Source organism: Sus scrofa, chromosome 11 (genome assembly GCF_054392235.1).
Source record: "Sus scrofa isolate SSC_HxYL_T2T_F1_AM1 chromosome 11, Sscrofa_HxYL_maternal_Yorkshire_Landrace_v2.0, whole genome shotgun sequence".
In the NCBI taxonomy this organism is placed as follows: Eukaryota; Metazoa; Chordata; class Mammalia; order Artiodactyla; family Suidae; genus Sus; species Sus scrofa.
The window spans coordinates 31,099,146-31,118,120 of NC_139393.1; the positions used below are offsets into that span (position 1 = coordinate 31,099,146).

Genomic DNA, 18,975 nt, shown 5'->3' on the forward strand with positions numbered 1-18,975 from the left:
ATTTATATGGAATGACTCAGCCTATCATCATGACAAGTGTAAGGTGTTTAGAGGATGGTAAAGGGAAGTCAATAATGATCAACATTGCCAAAAAGGGAAAGAACTATTTATGGTAGAAAAGTGTCTGTTCACAGGAGGTTGTAAATTATGTAAATTTACTGAAAGCAACATTTTATTAGAGGTTTGGTAGACTGTATTCCAATGAGATTTCTGTTTTCATATTTGTATTTTTTCTCTGATATGTTAGAATATATTGAGACTAATTGTAATTTGTTGTGCTCATACAAAATTGTGTATATATGTGTGAAATGGTGTTTGTGTGTTTGTGTGTGTGCTGAAGATAGAAAAAAGGCAGTATAGCAAGCTGCAGTTATGTCATTAAAACCTTTCAGTAGAAAATTGGTACACATGAACTGTCAGTCTAAGGTCCTGGCTTGTCATTGTTTACTGGTAGATCATCTGTGATGGGCATCTACTTTAGATTCTGCAGAGTTACTCTCCAGAACACTTGTGGCCAGCCATAAATAGAGATGGGTGCCAGCTCTCTGCTTTCCCAGACAGTTAATTAGGTGTTATGAAAGCTTACGTTGGTGAAAGAAGGTAAATTAGAAATAAAAAAGAAAAATGAGAACAAATGAAAAATGAACTTCCATTTATAGAGTTGTCTACCTGGAAACAACTCTAATTTTAAGATACTGTTAGAAACAGTAGCAACCACCACACTAATAGAAGCTATTTAAAGCTATTTACAAAGCGGCAATAAGACCATTTTGTTGACTGTCATAAAGCACAGAAAACTCTCAAATATCCTTCCCCCATGGCCACAGCACTTTAGAACTTCCTCATTGATGTTCTGATTTACGGATGTTGGTTTTCAGATTTCTAAGACACAGACATTTATTTCTTCATTATAAAAATTAAAGCAGATGCATATTTGAAACTCTTATTCTAGAAACTATATGCATGTTTTAAGATGTACAAATATGTGGGCTCCAGAGGCATTAGTCAGATTTGAAATTAAGGGGAGGAAATCCTTTCATGTCTTCTAATATTTCCCTAAGTGTTAACAAATTAATTGCCAAGTATCTCTCTTTGGGTGGTGTGGTATAGTGCTTTGAAGACAGGGAAAATAAGCTTATCTTCTGATTTGTAATAAATTTCTTCCTGAGACTGAGATAGATTAGAATAAAGAGATGGTTTACTCTGAAATAAGATATTGTATGGACTGGTCCCTCGCCCTGTTTCCTTTGCAGTGTACACCACTGAGTCATTACACACAAAGATTTTCTCCCTGACTTTTCCCCAAATAACTATGTTAAACAAAGGCCCCTTTATCTCTGTTAATCCTTGCTAGTTTAAAGAGTGTTTTGACTTCAAATTTTAATTTTATACATAGTAATTTTTGGTGCCCCTTTTCCATCTTGAAATGACTGAGCACTCAATGATATATTGACAGTTCAAGGGTTAGGATCACATTGTGAATATTAAATTTTGATAACCTTTGCAGAAGAGCGCTAAAATCCAATAATTCGAGGGAAGTTATACTTTTAATTAATTTTTTTTTTACTGAAGTTCAGTTGATGTACAAAGTTGTGTTAATTTCTGCTGTACAGCAAAATGACTGTTATACACATTTGTACATTCTTTTTAATATTCTTTTCCAATATGGTGTATCCCAGGAAACTGAATATAGTTGGGGCAGATAATTTGATGTTTTACCTAAATCTTTTTTCCTCATATATATGTAACATTCACAATGACTATTCCTTTGAAGGTATATTTTTGAAAGAAAATAATTGTTTTCTTAATATCTTTAATATTAAGTTTTTACTATTGCCTTTGAAATAGATAATCAATGAGATCCTGCTGTATAGCACTGGGAACTATATCTAGTCACTTATGATGGAGTATGATAGTGTGAGAAAAAAGAATGTATGCCTGTACGTGTAACTGGGTCACCTTGCTGTATAGTAGAAAATTGGCAGGACATTATAAACCAGTTATAATGGAAAAAATAAAAATCATTATAAAAAAGATTAAATTTTTAAAACAACTTAGTCTAGGTTAAAAAAGAGACAGAGCTTTTATATTTGTCAGCCAATGTAAATATGTAGGTTTCAAATATTTTTATGTCTAAATCGATTTGAATTATATAAAATTTTAAAATCAGAAGTAGTCAAGTTTTTTATCCAATCTGAGAATTCACGTTCATAGTTGTAGGGCAAAGAAAAACATTAAAATATTTTTATTGGAGATTTTTAATAAAAATTATGTATATGTAAGTTGTATATGTTTTTATATTTATAAATGTTTATATATAATATATATATTATTCTTTACAATTATAAATGTGAAACTTTCCTGTGCATTTTATTCATTTACCTGTATTTCTCTTATGGTAGTTACTGATTTTTAATTTTTAGGAGTACATTGGCTTTGCATCTGAATTTTTAAATTTTGTTTGGACTCTTTCCTGGAGAAAGCTCAATTTTATTACACACTTGTAAAGATCTATACATGTGTATGTGTGTCTATGTGTGTGTGGTTTATGGTGGGCACCTGAATTGCAAGTGCTTATAGTCATCTGAGTGACTCTATCTTTTGCAAAAAAAATCCTATAAATTAAGATGCAAAATTGAAACAAGTAAGATGATTGTGTTTAGATCTCCCCTCTTGGCAGCTTGTGTAATAGTCAGATGTGATTATAGTAGTACAGAAAATGATTCTTAATACTAAACAAGTATTTAAATTTATCTGATTGTCACAAGATCCTTCAGGAAATTATAGATTTACAAGATTAGACTAGACACTGTAAACTTCCTCCACTGACAGAACTGCCTAGAGTTCCAGCTATTGGACTTCAGAATTGTTTTCATTTTACAATATAAACATACTTATCTCTTAGTTTCTCTCATCTATATACCTTTTGGATTATCCTGCCTTTCTTGGCAAAGGGTGCACTCTGTGAAAGGGTAATCCTGTTATACCAAAGGAAAGGATGAGAATGAGGGTAAATAATTTCTTTGTAATCCCAGACTGGTCCAGAAGAAAAAGTGGATCTTGGATCAAGGGTCTCCAAGTTTGTTTTCTGCCTAGCATCTCTAATTACGTTTTTTGATGCAAATATCTAATCTGTGCAAATAGTGGCTATCTATATAATCTGCTTCTTTTTCATATCTATCATTTATACTTCAACATATCTATTGAGTTTTCCCTTAGGTACAGAAAAAAGATTTGTTATCTACCTTTTTAGTTCTAGGGCTTGAGAAAGCCCTCCACACTGTTATTTTTTATTATACACACTTGGTTAATTCAGGGGAGTTAAAAAAATAATAGAAGGCATGCATAGTAGAAATATCCTCAATACAACTACGCTTCCCTTAAACCCCTCGTCCCTCCCTCCCCCTCCTTTCTCCCTTCCTCCTCCTCTCCTTCCCTCTCTCCCTTCACTTAGTTTTCTTTCTTTCCTCTCTCTCTTTTTTTTTTTTTTTTTACCTTGTACATTTTTTTTTTTGGCCTAACTAGTCACTCATTATATACTGCCTATGTCTCTTTTATGTACCTATCTACTATCTATTTATTTATATTTCTTCAGCAATAATTCCACTCTTTCATAAATTCTAATATGACCCTTGGCAGTTACATTGTCCACTTTATGCTCATAGTTTCTGCTGCTTGTACAAAAGTGCTGATTTTATTCACTGTCTGTGAACTGCTGCTGTCAAAATTACAGTCTAATCGTAAGGTAATGTATCATAATCAATACTCAAAATTCGCTCCCTAGGATGTGACAGAGTAAAAAGCCACAGAGTTTCAGTAGTGAAGTGCAAACAATCATCTTATGTTGATGGTTTCAAATTCAAGGTCGATTTATACTTTCATATATCTGCATTATTCTAAATCATTCACTTTCTTCTTTAAACTCATATCAGATTCATTCAGAGCTGGGCTACCCAAATTGCTGAAATTGAGGCCAGTCAATATTGAAATATAAAGCTATGTTGTATTTCAAAGAAACTGTATAGCTTATAAAGGATTTTTTAAAAAATCACAGCTTTAAAAGATACAAAGTATTACCAAGTTTCATAGCACATTTAAAGTATTACCAAGTGAAGTAGGACATTTTCCTACTGTATTTTTTGAAGGGTAAAACTGGTTAAGTGAAATGATACATATTATTTTTTTTCCAACACTTACTGACAGAAATATAGAGACATAACATTTACAATTCCTTTTCAGATTAGGTGATATAAACAGATACCTGACATTAAGCTTTTCAGATATCCTGTTGCTTAATTTTTGCTCTACTTTAAATTTACCCAGGAATGCTTTCTAGAAAATTTTATGTGGCTAGATCCTTCTGCCGTTTGTGTCCATCTGTATGACAACCTTTCAAATCATAGACAGTATTTGAGTCTGTAGGTAGATAGTTCTGTTTGAGGCTACATTTCTCAAACATTCTTACCTTCATTACATAATAAACTTAATGTATTTAATCACTGATAGGTAAATATATTTTCAAAAATATGACAAAATTAAAATAGAGGCAAACCCTCTAGATACTTTTTAACACTTCACATGTGAATGATACATACTATGAAATATCGTAGGATTTTTGTTCTATTAAAACACTATTTTCACTCTTTTATAAAAGAGTTTTTTTCATAGGAAATTATTTTATCCTAAAACATTTTGTGGTTTATTTTCTTTTTCTTTCTGGATAAGGAATTATTTATGTGTTCTAAATATGAACTCAGATTGGGGATGTGACTTTGAAAAGGAACTGTGTAGATTTATCAGTGCTATTAAATGTACTGCTTTCTATTTTAAATATCTTTATGAGGATTTTTTTTTCCTTGTGTAGGACACTATCCATTTGTAGAGATCCTCTCGCATCAATTAAATGGCAATCCCAAGGGTTCCCAAATGTGTAGGGAATTTTATTCCCATCACATTGAGGTAAATTGTAAATATCCTCTCCTGAAAAAAGTCTCTGATTTAAAAACAATCATTAAACTTAAGGAGAACAACCATTTGTAGATGAAAGGGACAATTGGGAAGATGTAGTTCAAGGTTATAATATAAAATATTGAGGTCATGGACCTATGTGGTTTTTGTCATATTGACGGAATTTTCTTTCGTTCTTGTTCAGCATCTTTGAAATAGTGATCATTGAAGAATGCTTTATTCAGATTATCTCCACACTTATTGCAAAAGAGAGAAGCAAAAATTCTCACAGAAAGCATCATCATTTAGAATAAGAATCATGATTTGTCATTCATTCTGAACTATATCAGTTGACTAAATCCATTTTCACCTACTTACACCGAAAACAAAAAGCTGAAGTGAAGAAAACTGATTACATGATCAATACGCAAATCTAATACAATAGGAATGTGCACTTTTTGACAAGCTTATTCATAACACATTCTGATAGAAAATTCCATTTCCTACTCTCTGTGGGAAAAGTTGGTTTTTAAAGGAAATTTTTTATTTCATGACTGTCACCAAAATAACAATTACAAGCAAAATAGGGATAAAATATGAAAAAAAAAAAAAAAGAAAAAGCAGCTTAGTACTTGTCATGGAAGTTTGCAACCCAGTTTTTGCACTGTTATTTGATTTGAAAAATTAATCCTCATAATCCTTTTCGAAGTTCGCTGTTTCCAGGATGGGTTATACAGAACAAAGACTAACTGATAGCCTCAGGAGGTTAGTTTACAGTGATGCTCTATTCTACTGAGAATGATTCTCCAATGGCCACTTTTTACTTCTTCCCAGGCTATGGGAATTCGTTAATATCTAGAGAATAGACTTAAATAAAACCATTGTCTCAACCAGCAGGTTTATGCAACCATCCTGAAATGTTTTAATTATTGTTTTCTTTTCCTTTTTAATTAAGAGACCAGAGGTCAAGCAAACCCAGGGAGAGCCTATCACAGTCTCTCGGTAGAAATGTAAAAGCAAACCTAATGATTGGATTTGCTGTTCTCTCTTTTGTCTTTGCAGAACCCGAAGAGTGTGTTAATTGCACAGATGAATGCCGAGTGCTTGGTCATTCTGACAGGTGTTGGATGCCACAGTTCCCTGCAACCAATCAGGCTGAAAATGCAGATTACCGCACAAATCTCTTTGTACCCACAGTTGAAGCTAACGTTGAGACTGAGACTTACGAAACTGTGAATCCCACTGGGAAAAAGACTTTTTGTACATTTGGAAAAGACAAGCGAGAGCACACGATTCTCATTGCCAATGTGAAACCTTATTTAAAAGCCAAACGTGCCCTGAGCCCTCTCCTCCAAGAGGTCCCCTCAGCATCAAGCAGCCCAACCAAGGCATGCATTGAGCCTTGCACCTCAATGAAAGGCTCCCTGGATGGTTGTGAAGCAAAACCAGGAGCCCTGGCCGAGGCAAGCAGCCAGTACTTGCCCACTGACAGTCAGTACCTGTCCCCCAGCAAGCAGCAGAGAGACCCTCCCTTCCTGGCTTCTGAGCAGATGGCAAGGGTCTTTGCAGATGTGCATTCAAGAGCCAGCCGGGATTCCAGTGAGATGGGCGCTGTCCTGGAGCAGCTTGACCACCCCAGCAGGGATCTGGGCAGAGAGTCGGTGGATGCAGAGGAAGTCGTGAGAGAAATTGATAAGCTTCTGCAGGACTGCCGGGGAAATGACCCTGTGGCTGTGAGAAAGTGAAGAAAAAAAAAAAAAAAAAAAGCATTGGCATTTTCTTGTCTCTTCTGTCAATTTAAAAATGATCCCTCCTGGTGACAACCCCATTTTATAGGGATAAAGAAAGACCGATGCTGCTTTAAGGCTTTTAGTGAACATCTGAAGTGCCCACAAGTATGTTCTTTTCACTGCTGTTTCTATTTCAGAGATAACAATGGTTTTGTTTTGACCAAACTTATATCAGGACAGAATTAATGATGCTCAAAGAGAAAAGAAAAACAGAGAAGAAGGAGAGAAGAAAAAGGAGGATGAGGAGGCGAGTTACCTTTTGACAATCTGTTAGGAAGGTATGCAGTGTGAAAATGGAAGTTTATTCTGATCACTCTGAGACTGTCCTCTGTGATTTATGCTGACTTTAACTGTTTACCTATAAACCCCATACAAAGCAGGGTCATAATTTGTGATCTGTGGTGGATTTCTAGCAGTCACCGCAGGCTTCTACTGAAAGTCCTGAAAAGACCTTGCAGTAGTCCAAGCTACACCAAACATTAACACATATTTGTGGTAAACATTTCTGTATAAAGTTACCTGCCACACACATAAACACAAAGAACATTCCATGTCATTAGTCGGAACAAAAATTTAAAAACTGGGTCATTTGTGAAACACCTCATGTCGTATAAAAGTTAAATGTAAAAAGATATAGTCCATTTTGTCCTGCACACACACAGACTAATTCACTTCATTAAAGGAGAAGAAGATTTAAAGGTTTAAAATGCTCTTTAGCATTTTAGTGTCCAACAAACATATAAATGGTCATGGATATGTTTTAAATATGACCTAGAAAAGTTTGAAAATCAGTTACCATTGAGTGATGATGTTCAGAGACAATTAACATGATTAATATGTTTTATTCATTTGTGGACACTAAAATAGCTCAGGAAAGTGAAAATGTCTTGGACATACACAAATCACATGACCATTTAAATGTGCAAATGTAAGAAGATTCAATGTGTTTACATCAAATGACATATTTTTTATTGATTTATTGCAGATTCAGTGCATATGAGCCAAATTGTTGAGTGTATAAGAGCTATATTGTGTATTTTATTAAATTAATATATAGTTGTGTTGCAAAAATATTTGGGCTTATATTGTAAATGGCAAGTGTTGCCTCGGTAGCTGTCGAACTCTATGAGTTTTGTTTTTTCCTGCTTCCTTTTCCCCATGGAGTGTTGGAAGCAGTGCCTCAGAGCAAAGTCTCTTGTTTAATGTATAGTCTACCAAGTACTACAGTACATAATCTGTTCAAAATGTGTTTGAGTGAGCTGATGGAGCTAACTGAAAGGTCAAAAAATACATCCGTCAGTCATGGTTACGTGCAAGTCCTTGTGGAAGCTTTTATTAAAATCATGCTATATCACAAGAATTACATCTGTACCAATACCTGAAACTTCTTCACATTTTTTCAGTAACATAACAGCTTCTGCCTTTGTAGATATCATACTGTTGATTGGTTCTAAAAAGTATCTTAAGTGGTTCAAGATGTGTGTTCCCATTATATTTCAAAACCATGCAAAATGCTTTAATGCATGTGTGGTACCAGCACTGGTTACTTGCATTGTGTTGTGTTTTATAAGAGGTCTGGGTCTTAACAAAAGGTTTGCCTTTTTTTTCACTGCTCTTCTGCCTCTTTTTATTGGTGTCCTTTGAGAACAATACACCTATTCCTTCATTTGGTTGCACCTTTCCTTGTGACATTTAGCAAGTTTCAAACTTACTTCCATATGAGGCTAGGAAACCTCAAATTTCAGGAATTGGGAAAAATAAAATTAGTACTTGCAGAAGTAGCAGCAGATGGGAAAATGCCTTGATTGACATTTTTCTTCAGCATTTAAAATTTTTGGCATTTTACAGCTTCATGACAAACAGTTTCCAGCCCATACCTTAGAAAATGTGGTGCTGAGTTAAATAAAGGCTGTTTGTGCACTGGAGCAGAAAAATGCATTATTTGCAAACTGGTGGAGAATTCTGTGCCTTCTTTCCTGGCCACCAAGCCAGTGTAGAAACAGCATAAATGTCATAAAATCCTTATATTAAAAACAAAAACAAAAGCAAAAACAAACATTGAAATGAATTAGTTTTTGTAATTTTCAACCTCAAAAAATCCAACTGAAAATATTTCTGTCAAATGCCGTCAAGATTTTAGACTGTACCTCGTTTGCAAAACTGCTTGAAAGGGAAGAGTGGACAACTCCCATCAGCCTTATTCTCTTGAGAACTGTATTTGGTTCCTAGTTACAGCCTTTCCAAAGCTCTACTCTTGGTTTTTTTATTCGTAAATGTTTAAATTAGAAAAGAAGGGATCTTGTACATGTGAAACCTAATTGACTCTCTATATTTTGGACAATTTATGTATCTGAAATGTGTTGTCTCTGTTATATGCTGTTATTTTTTGCCAGGAGACTACAGGTTGATTTAGCTTGATAGCTGAAATTCGATGGAAAACTAATTTCCATTTAGTCTGACCAAGTATTGCCTCTCTCTTACTAGCCAGATAGCCAAGTAGTAAAATCTAAGGCACTATGTAAATGAAATCAACAAAGAGAGTAGGATTTATTTTTAAAATGTTCTTAACGCTGAGTAACCAGTTGTTCAATTTCTTATATGTGTCTGAAGACGTTAAAATAATATCAGATTTTAAGAACTGGTTGTGCCAATGTGTGAGGGATTACCTTTAGGCTCTCTGTCACCAGTGATTTACTAGTGTTAGCTGTTTAATACATTATCTGTATTTAGTAGTGATTATTTATTTACAAGTTGGTGGTAATTCAGCAGTCAGGACTCTAAGCTTTTATAGTTGAATTGAGGGAATCTCGCTTTTATTCATTTGGCTGACAACTGCCTTTATCACAGACCTCTGGTGCTTGGCTTCCAAGGAAGTCTATGAGATGCCAAAATTACCCCTTTGGGGAGAAGCTCGCTCAAAGGGGTGATGCATGATCAAACAGTGATGTATGTCAAGGGGTTTCAGCATAATTCAGAATGTGAAAAAATTACCTTAGTTCACATCTTCCGATTACTAAAAATCCCACACATTCAAAATGAATAATAATACTTTGTCTTTTACGTCCTTAAATAACTGAAGTCAAGCACAGAAAAATAATTTATAGAAATTTTCATAAGAAAGTCAAAGTTCTAAAAATTGTTTGTTGTTGAACTAAAACAATATCAGTAACAAAACAATCTTTTCATAAAATGTCAGTGATAAAAGATCTTTTCATCAAAATTAGAAGTAGTGAGAATCAGTGTTAGTTATACCTATACCAAAGTAAACATTAAAGAGACGTATCATGCAATTTCAAAGAATGCTTTCATATTATTTCTTAACCTGACATCCTTATCCTTATTGCAAGCAACATGTAAAGATTGGCTCACTACTCCATAAATTAATTGAATGCCTGGTAGGGAAATTGACTCATTTTGTTTTTCCTAAATTAGCTGAGATCTTGTAAAACATGACTTCCATTTAAAGAATCTAGGTACGGTTCAATTGAAAAAACGACACCATAAAGAAAAAAAGTCATGTAGTGATAGAACAGTCTGCTTTATTAGAACCAGGTTAAAAGCTGTTTGTTGCCTAATGGAGTAGAAGTTGCTGAGGTCAACAAGTAGACTGAGGTTTGGCATAATATATGCCCACTCTTTATTGTCTAATTATATTCTTTTGACAACAGACAGCATTTATCGGAGCGTTAATTCAAATGAGAGGTTTGGCTATCAAGATGTGTTGATTTGAAACGTAACTGAATGAGCCCTGAATAAAGTCTGACTTTTCCTGGCCCTAGTGTTTTGCAGGTTGGCTATTCCCATTTATCAGCCCCATCACTCCATAAGGTTCTTAGCTGCACCAAGTGATTGGTGAACAAGGACAACGGCAACAAAGCAGCATACATTGTATGGATTTATCTCAACGCTATTGTTAAATGGCTGTGTTTAATGTGACCTATCTGGAAAATGAGGACTCCGAATAAAAAGCTTATACTAATAGTGGTGTGCCTTCCCTTGACTTCATTACTACACTGCATACCGTAGGGACCCTGATCGTAATTATTTTGGAAAACAACTATGGTATCACAACTGTTTTTGTTAGTTCTTTATTTGCCAGTAAAATAAGATTTTGGAAAGTTTTATTTAACAATAATGTCAAAAGGTTCTCAGTGGGAATGGGTTATCAGTCTTCCAGGTTGCTTAGATAAGTTGGATAGTCAAATAATTACCACGGATCAAAGCCTAATGGTATTGGTGGCTTTTATTATTTATAATTGGTTTGAAGATAATTTGGTACAAAATCTTAAAGGATGTCAGAAAAGTCATTTTTATAAGACCTCTCATAATCTTACATGACTGGTGAAACCATGTATTTATAAATGGCATTTTATTTATTTATTTATTTATTTTGTCTTTTTGCCTTTTCTAGGGCTGCTCCCACAGCATATGGAGGTTCCCAAGCTAGGGGTCCAGTCGGAGCTGTAGCTGCCGGCCTATACCAGAGCCACAGCAAAGCCAAATCCGAGCTGCGTCCACCACCTACACCACAGCTCACGGCAATGCCCACTGAGCAAAGCCAGGGATCGAACCTGCAACATCATGGTTCCTAGTCGGATTCATTAACCACTGAGCCATGATGGGACCTCCATAAATGGCATTTTAAAGTAAATACATATTTATTGTGGCATCAAAATAATGTTTTAAGTAGAAAAGCCTCTGTTTATACTCATTTAACACACATTTATTGAACTCCTACTGTGTGTTTTCCCTGGGTGTTGTGCCTCAGGAGTAAACAGTAAACAAGGATGGTACCTGGGTCACAGCCTGGTGGGAGAAAGAAATAGATAAGTTCTAATACATATTACCGTTTATAAATTGGATGTGCTTGTTTGTATTTTCCCTCAACTACTCCCCACATTTCATTTTTCTGCCATCTTGCTTCTGTTGAATGGCATATCATAAATTACAAACCAACATAATATCCTGTTCCTGTATGTCTTTTTTTATTTTTTGTTTTTTTGTTTTTTTAGGGCCAGTTCCCAGGCTAGGGGTCAAATTGGTATCAGCTGGGGCTGCTGGCCCATGCCACAGCCATAGCAACACGGGATCCGAGCCTTGTCTGCAACCTACACCACAGCTCCCAATGCCGGATCCTTATCCTACTGAGCAAGCGCAGAGAAGGAACCTGCGTTTTCATGGATGCTGATCAGATTTGTTTCCGCTGAGCCACGAGGGGAACTCCTCTTTTTTTTTTTTTTTAATTTTGCTTTTCTTCTGACAGTATAACTTAAATCAAGAAGAGTGCATTGATTTTTCATATTCAAGGATATATTTATGGTTTAGACTTACTGGGATAGACTAAATGGCTTATCTATCCATTATTTTACTCATTTATTTGTTAACATGTCTGTTTCTTTTTCATTGAGCACCACTTAAGTGTCAGGTGCCATACAAGGATCCTAAGGTACAAAGGACTAAGCCAATTACATTTTATCCTCTGAGTACTTATATCTTGTGTCTAGGTGATATATGCTAACATAAGAATTGACCTGATTTTGCCTAGACACTATTACCCTTTTGTAGGAAAAATAATTTCACTTTTAAAAAAAAGTAAAACCAGGTGTTTATCATGCCATTCATTGCTTTCAAGTGTGAGAGCTGTTAACTGACTCACCTGAACCACCTAATCAGAGTGGTGGGAACAGGGAGTCATTCAAACAAAGAATCCTGCCTGGCCAGGATGTAACCATGAAGTCATGAGTGGACCATGTATCACAGGCTTACTTCAACTCCAGGTCAGTGAGCTACTAGAGCCCTTCAAATTATGGTTTTTTTTTTAAGTAGATATGCCCAAAAGGTACAATTCTTTGACAATCATAGAGAACAATGATTTGTAGGCTCTGAAGAGAACAAATTCCTAAACATCCTTAGAGCATCAATATGGCACGCAGAAATAGATCATCAAGTTAATGGACCATCTTCTAACTCTTTATTACATGATTTTGGAGATGGTTGCACATGGTTCACCAAGGAAATATATTGTTTTCTGTTCCTGTTAGACATTAATAATATGAGACAACCCATTGTATATTAGGGATTAAATTCTCAGTATTTATAAAAGATGGTGCAGTTTATTTCATTGTTTTCCCCTTTCAATATTTCAAAAAATTATCCAAATAACAGTCTTTTCAAACTATTTTACATGGTAATGAGTATCTTACATACAACATTTGATTAAGGGAAGGAAGATTTTTGTGAGATTTTACAAATTTTGTATCACCCAGTTTTTTGTATCATCCATTAGATTGAATAGATGCTCTATTTTTTGTCTTACAAGTGCAACATTTCACTTTGAGAGCATCAACTTGTAAATAATCTATAGCATGCTAATAAATGATTTTGATCATGATTTATATTTTAAAATCCAGGTTCTTAAAATTACAATCCAGAGAATTTTTTCAAAGATTGTCAAGGAACAAAAAGAACCAAGTTTGGAACCCTCTTTTTGTTCACCTTTCACAGATTATCAGTGTATTTTGTGTAAAATACTGGTGTTTAGCACTCCTCATATGAAAATTGTGATTATTTCCCCTGAAAGTTTATAGCATCAGGCAGGCCAAATAAAAGAATAATTACACAAACCTAAATTAATACTGATAAATTCTGTTTGTAGAGAATTTTCCAGTTCCCAGAGAATTCTCACAAATTTACAAGACATTATAGAATTAAGAATTCTGAGGGTTAAGGGGGTAAATGGACTTATCCAAGGGCAGCTAGCTTGGAAGAGTTTATCCCATGCTTGAATATAGGTTCCTCTATTTGTTCTAAATTTTGTGAATTCTGTGATCTTGCCCTATTTAATAGCTTGCCTCTCCCGTGTCTTAAATTTATTTTCCCAAAGCATTAAATGATGCCAGCAATGTTTTCCCCTTTAAATTGACAGTCACATCATATAATTTATGTTATCTCTATGTTAAGGGTTTATAACATTAAATAATTTGAAAAAAAGAGAATAGGGATTGTAGTCTCTAAGAAAAAGACTTCATAAGAATTGAGCCTCTCTTCAGATTATCCTTAATTTTTTACTGTCATGTATAAAAAATATTTCACAGTACTGATGGTATGGCCTCCAAAATATTCTAAAAGAGTATTATGAAAGATCCGTTTTTCTGTGAACTTGGTATATTCTCACCTACAAGAAATTATATAGACTTTAATTCCTTTATATCATGAAATTTCACATTTCTAAATTAATAGGATTACTAATTGGCTTCTTAGAAATAATTACATAAACTCTAGTAATATCGAAGGTGTTTTGCTATGTTATATCCACCCGTATAAATTGATGTACATTCATATAAAGGCATGAGAGTCCAATCATTTCGAAAGCCAGTATCACAAAATAAAGAGAGGGAATTTAAATAATAACAATATGGCTGAGGAATGAACAACGCATTTTTTAATTTATGACTTGCCTCAACCATGTTGAATAAAATGTTATATTATTGCCATCGTCAATGATCCAATGAAAATGAGAGATTGTGATTCCTATCAAAGTCATTTTCTGGCTGGTTAATCCAAAGTGAAGTGTTTTGATTCTGCCTGAATTTAGCTTACTATAACATCTTTAAAAATCTCTCCAATTTACAGAAAGCCAACTTGTTCTTAACAGGTCCAGAAATAAAATTTAATGTCCTTCTAACACTAATAGGCTACTTTACATTTTGGAAATTTAAATTCAAATAGATGTGATAGTCATTCCTTCATTTTATTGATCAGCTAAATATATCAGCACAACCTCTTCGGCCTTATTAAATCATATTTTGAAATTATTTCCTTTATTTTACAGTTGAAAAACTGTGTCTTCAATATAATTATTTGCTTTAACATAATATTTTTGAAATTTTGTTTACTCTTTGCATTTAAAAATTAGATATTTTCTATATATCTTAAAAAAATTAAACATTCTATGTTTATCTGCTGTCTTGCATGGGACTGATCTCTTATGTTCATATTAATTTCATCATTATCTCCAAATATCAATTATCATGTGGTCTCTTTGTCTATTTATTTTCCACTAAATATGTTCATATATGTACATTTTTTCCATATGTCTGGATATCAATGGATCCATTAGCGATGTCTCATTCAACAGTTACATTAAGGTGAAAAATGTTTAAACTGCTTTTTTAGCCTATAGGAAAATTAACTTTTTTAGATAACCTACATAGAGAGTAACAATTAATGAAATGCATAATAAAACATAACAGAGGTATACAGAGTGGTAAATAGGTTAGGATGCAAGGTCTTAGTTAAAATATTTATGCAAGAGAAACTAGTTACTTCACTGGAAGACTGAAAAATAATAAAAAATGAATCATCTTACTTATTACTAATAGCTATATGTTAAGAAATTCTCATTTTAATAGCTCATCATGTGAAATGTCTGGCTCTGACTGAAGGTAAGAAAAGATTCTTACTTCTGAGATTGTATGCTTATGATTAACAATCTGCATTTCTTCTCCAAACATCTCAAAATCAACTATTATGTACGTTTCATTACTTATTTCATTTGGATAACTACAAAAATTTACTCTCTGCTCATGATCCAAAGGAGAAAAGGAAATAAATGAGTGGGTCAAAAGTGGCTTCTCTGACGATTTTACTTCCTGAGAAAGTGACATTTCAGTTCAATTCAACATTAATTTATGGATCATGTATTGTGTTTTGTAATACAATGGAGCATACAGATATTAGCAAAATGCAGTCTCTGTCTCAATAGAATTTAAATTATACTGGGAAACGAAGTTACCCTAATGCAGTCTGTAGTTGGCACTATGAAAGAAGTGCAAGTTGTAGTGGGTAAAAAAAGAGAGAGAAAGAGAGAGAGAAAATTTTTTCGGATGAGGAAATGAGAGGTGGGAAGGGAATCAGTAACAGCTTCCTGAAAAAGGCGGCATTTGAATTGAGCATTTAAGGTAGGGACAGTATTTTGGCAGCAGAGGTGTACAGGAAATGCATTCTGGAAGGGGAGAGAGGCAGTGTGTGCAAAGGTTTAAATAAAGTTGGAATATTTTCTGATTAGAAAGCTAGAAGGGGTTGAGAAGTTGGGTTAGATCAAGGTGAGGATTGTACTGAATGCTAAGATGACATGTCCTATGAATATCTTTTCTAAGGAAGAAGAAACTCCAGGGTACCTGAATTAGACCTCACTGGCTGAGAGAGCTCTGTGAAAGTCTTGCCAAGCTGAATGTGAATTCAGGAAAATAACACTAGGACAGCTTGCTGCTGCCTGGTGATCCATCCTTTATAAGATGCTGCCTAATAGCACCTTGTTCTTGGGTCGGGTCCAACCATCTAGAGGCAATGCCAACTTTGCTGAATCTTGCAGTTCTGAGCTTCAAGCCCTCAGCAGAGTATTTATGTGTATGTTTCCAGCTTCCCAGAAATAATTCTTCCTTTGAAATCTGTAATCATGTTTGAGGCTTTAGGCAAAAAGAGACAGAAGAGAAAGGAGAAGACTGAGAGCATAGAGGATTTTCATCCCAAGGAAAAGTGGCTTTTTAACATTCCCAGATTTTTCAGGCATCTCCTGGTATCTGTGTGAATTCTGTTAGGCAGAATAACTCTCCTTCTAAAGTTTTTATGTTTGTGTCCCCTGTCCCAAGGCCCTCCAGGCTGATATAGGTGTCCTATCTTAGTTTTTCCACAATGTCCCATGCATATCAGAAAGGAGCTTATAATTGACTGCTTAGGCACTGAAATGGGGAATAATGTCCTTTGATTAGTGCTTCCTAACTGGGGACAATTTTGCCTCCCCCCCCCCCCCAGGGATATTTGGCAGAATATAGAGGCAATTTTGGTTGTCAAGAGGTGGGAGAGTTGGGTTGCTACTGGCATCTAGTTAGTACTAAAAATCCCTGCAATACACAGTACAGTACCCCCCACCCAATAAAGATTTGTGGAAAATGTCAGTAATATCCAGGTTGAGAAATCCTGCCTTAGAAAGGATATAGTTAGGAAAAGAGGAATGAATATCATTGGGCTTTGGGTAATGGACATTGAATATTAAATGGATTGGCATGTTTTCTTCCTGAGTTTTGAGAGGAGTCCTGGAAATTCTCCTAAATTACTTAGCATAACGATTTATTTCCAACTTCTTGTGGGTATATTCTGCTCTGGAGCTTGGCAGGGCCAGTGTCTTCTTGCAGCTGTGAGTGTTAGACTCTAATCAGTACCAATCACACATATTTAGAAAAAAATCTCCATGGGATGAAAAAGAAAGATATTGCTTGGGATGACAGTTTACTCCTCCTGAAGCAGTCAAAAGCTGATTCCCTAAGAAGAGCCGGTAAAACAAAATTCCCCAGCTGTATGCGGAGGGAAGAATCTGCCTCTGGGACTATCTCAAAGGTGTGGTCTATTATTGCATTAGATGTCAATTGATATCAATTTAGCCTCCAATCTCATCACCTGTCCTTAACAGGTATATGGGATCTGCCATTCCCATGGCATTGGGAGTTTGTGAGGGCCAGGTGGGAGAAAAAGTAAAAAGTGATGATGGTGGGAGGTGTCAGATCAAGGAATGACAATGTTCAAACAGAAGCTAGGTGACCATGAATATGTCTGGATGCTGAAGAATGAATGCCTCTATTGATCTTAAGCATCTTCCTACTTGATTCCAGTTGTTTCAAAGTAATATGTAGAATGCCAAAAAATGTCAGATTGACTTTCTAAATGAGGTGAAGGGAAGGTGAGTGCAAATGGTTTCTTAAAAGTTTTATTTCTCTTGACACATATTCTGTTTTACCCCTCTGTAATGCAAGGTGGGCGGTTCCGACGCACATTTTATGAATTTGAACTTGAAATGACTCTGGTTTAAAAATAATAATGGTAATATGTTAAAAGGGTGACAGGAACTCCAGGGGCAAAGTTGAAAGTCTGCACATTGACAGAATAATTAATATAAATAGTAGTTACCCTAATCAATCCACAGTAGAGATTTTATTTGGTATGACTGGGCTGAATATGCCCTAGGTGTGTTAAAACCAAGTTATTATACACTGTAGTGAATGCTGGTGTTACCAGGAACACACTGAACAGCACTTGAGGGGTGGCCCCAGCCTCAGAGGTGCTCTTTCCAGAGGAAACTGTCACCTCCCAACCATACACAGTCTTGCTGGGTTTTATTTATGCAGGAATCTTTCTATATTAAAAAGCAGTATAATTACTGAAATACCACTACATTTCAAACTAATTTACTTTCTAATGGTCTATTGGAATAGTGGAATTTGCATTTTATTTCACAGCAAATGTTATGACACCACCTGCCCCATCTTAGATGAAACACCAAAACTAAGGGAAAAATAGAAACAGTTAAAGAGGAGAATGCATATGAGAAACTTCTCACCCACTCACCCCCACTTGGCAACACTGAACCCAGCAACCCGAAGAGAACATGCAAAACCCCGATGCTTTCAACCCTCATGACCAGGGCACTGACTTTCTGTTCCATCTTCTCTCTGTCTTGACAGTGCTTGCAGTTCAATAAAGTTAATTTCCACAGGTGATGTTGAACACTACAAAGTTCACTGTGAGGGTATATTCATTTTGGGAAATATAAAAGACAAGTGAGACGTAGAGTGTCTTACCAAACTTCAACATCACTCCTGCTTGCCTGACTGTTATTGGCCTCAGACAGATGGGGGTGCTAAGTGTAGATCCCAGTCTAATGGAACAAAGCATTGCTTTCTGACCTCCTTCTGTGATCAAGAGCATGAAACTCGGGTATACATTTTCCCTTTTCACTGAAGCACATGCATCATTATATATATGCATTTTCTTTGGGGGCTTCAAGGTTCAAATCCTAGGGTGACAGCTGCCATTTTAAAGGTGACTCATTACAGTCATTTAGAGAGTCCCTGAACAGATGGATAGGACTTTGTTTCCCAGGGAACACTGACAGGTTACAATTCTTAACAGCTTTTCATCATTGCAACAAACTCATACACATCTGTCAATTACCCTACTTGGTAAAGTTAATAATGCAGCGATCTAAGGGTGAAGAAGTGATGGATTTTTTAAAAAAAAAATATTCCATAAATTTTTGCATGAAGAAAATGTAGGTCAAATTATATTGGAAAATTTGTTTTATCCACAGGAAGGATTCCATTTATTTTCAATAATAAAGTATATATTTAAGTGATTATTCAGAAGAATGCTTAGATGCTTCATAAATAAAAACATTAGGGACAAG

At 35.1% G+C, this 18,975-nt stretch overlaps 1 protein-coding gene across 5 annotated transcripts in view; it reads left to right on the plus strand.

Annotated features, from left to right (window-relative positions):
* PCDH17 (protocadherin 17) overlaps positions 1-10,718 on the plus strand; it is a 100,934-nt gene extending 90,216 nt beyond the window's left edge. For 4 of the 5 annotated variants that reach the window (XM_084982454.1, XM_084982455.1, XM_084982453.1 and 1 more), the window contains exon 5: positions 6,010-10,718. In XM_084982454.1, the coding sequence (XP_084838580.1) occupies positions 6,010-6,692 (683 nt within the window). In that variant the 3' untranslated portion in view covers positions 6,693-10,718. The remainder of the gene's footprint in view (positions 1-6,009) is intronic. The other variant, XR_014820040.1, reaches the window with a different exon arrangement.
* The last annotated feature ends 8,257 nt before the right edge of the window (positions 10,719-18,975 follow it).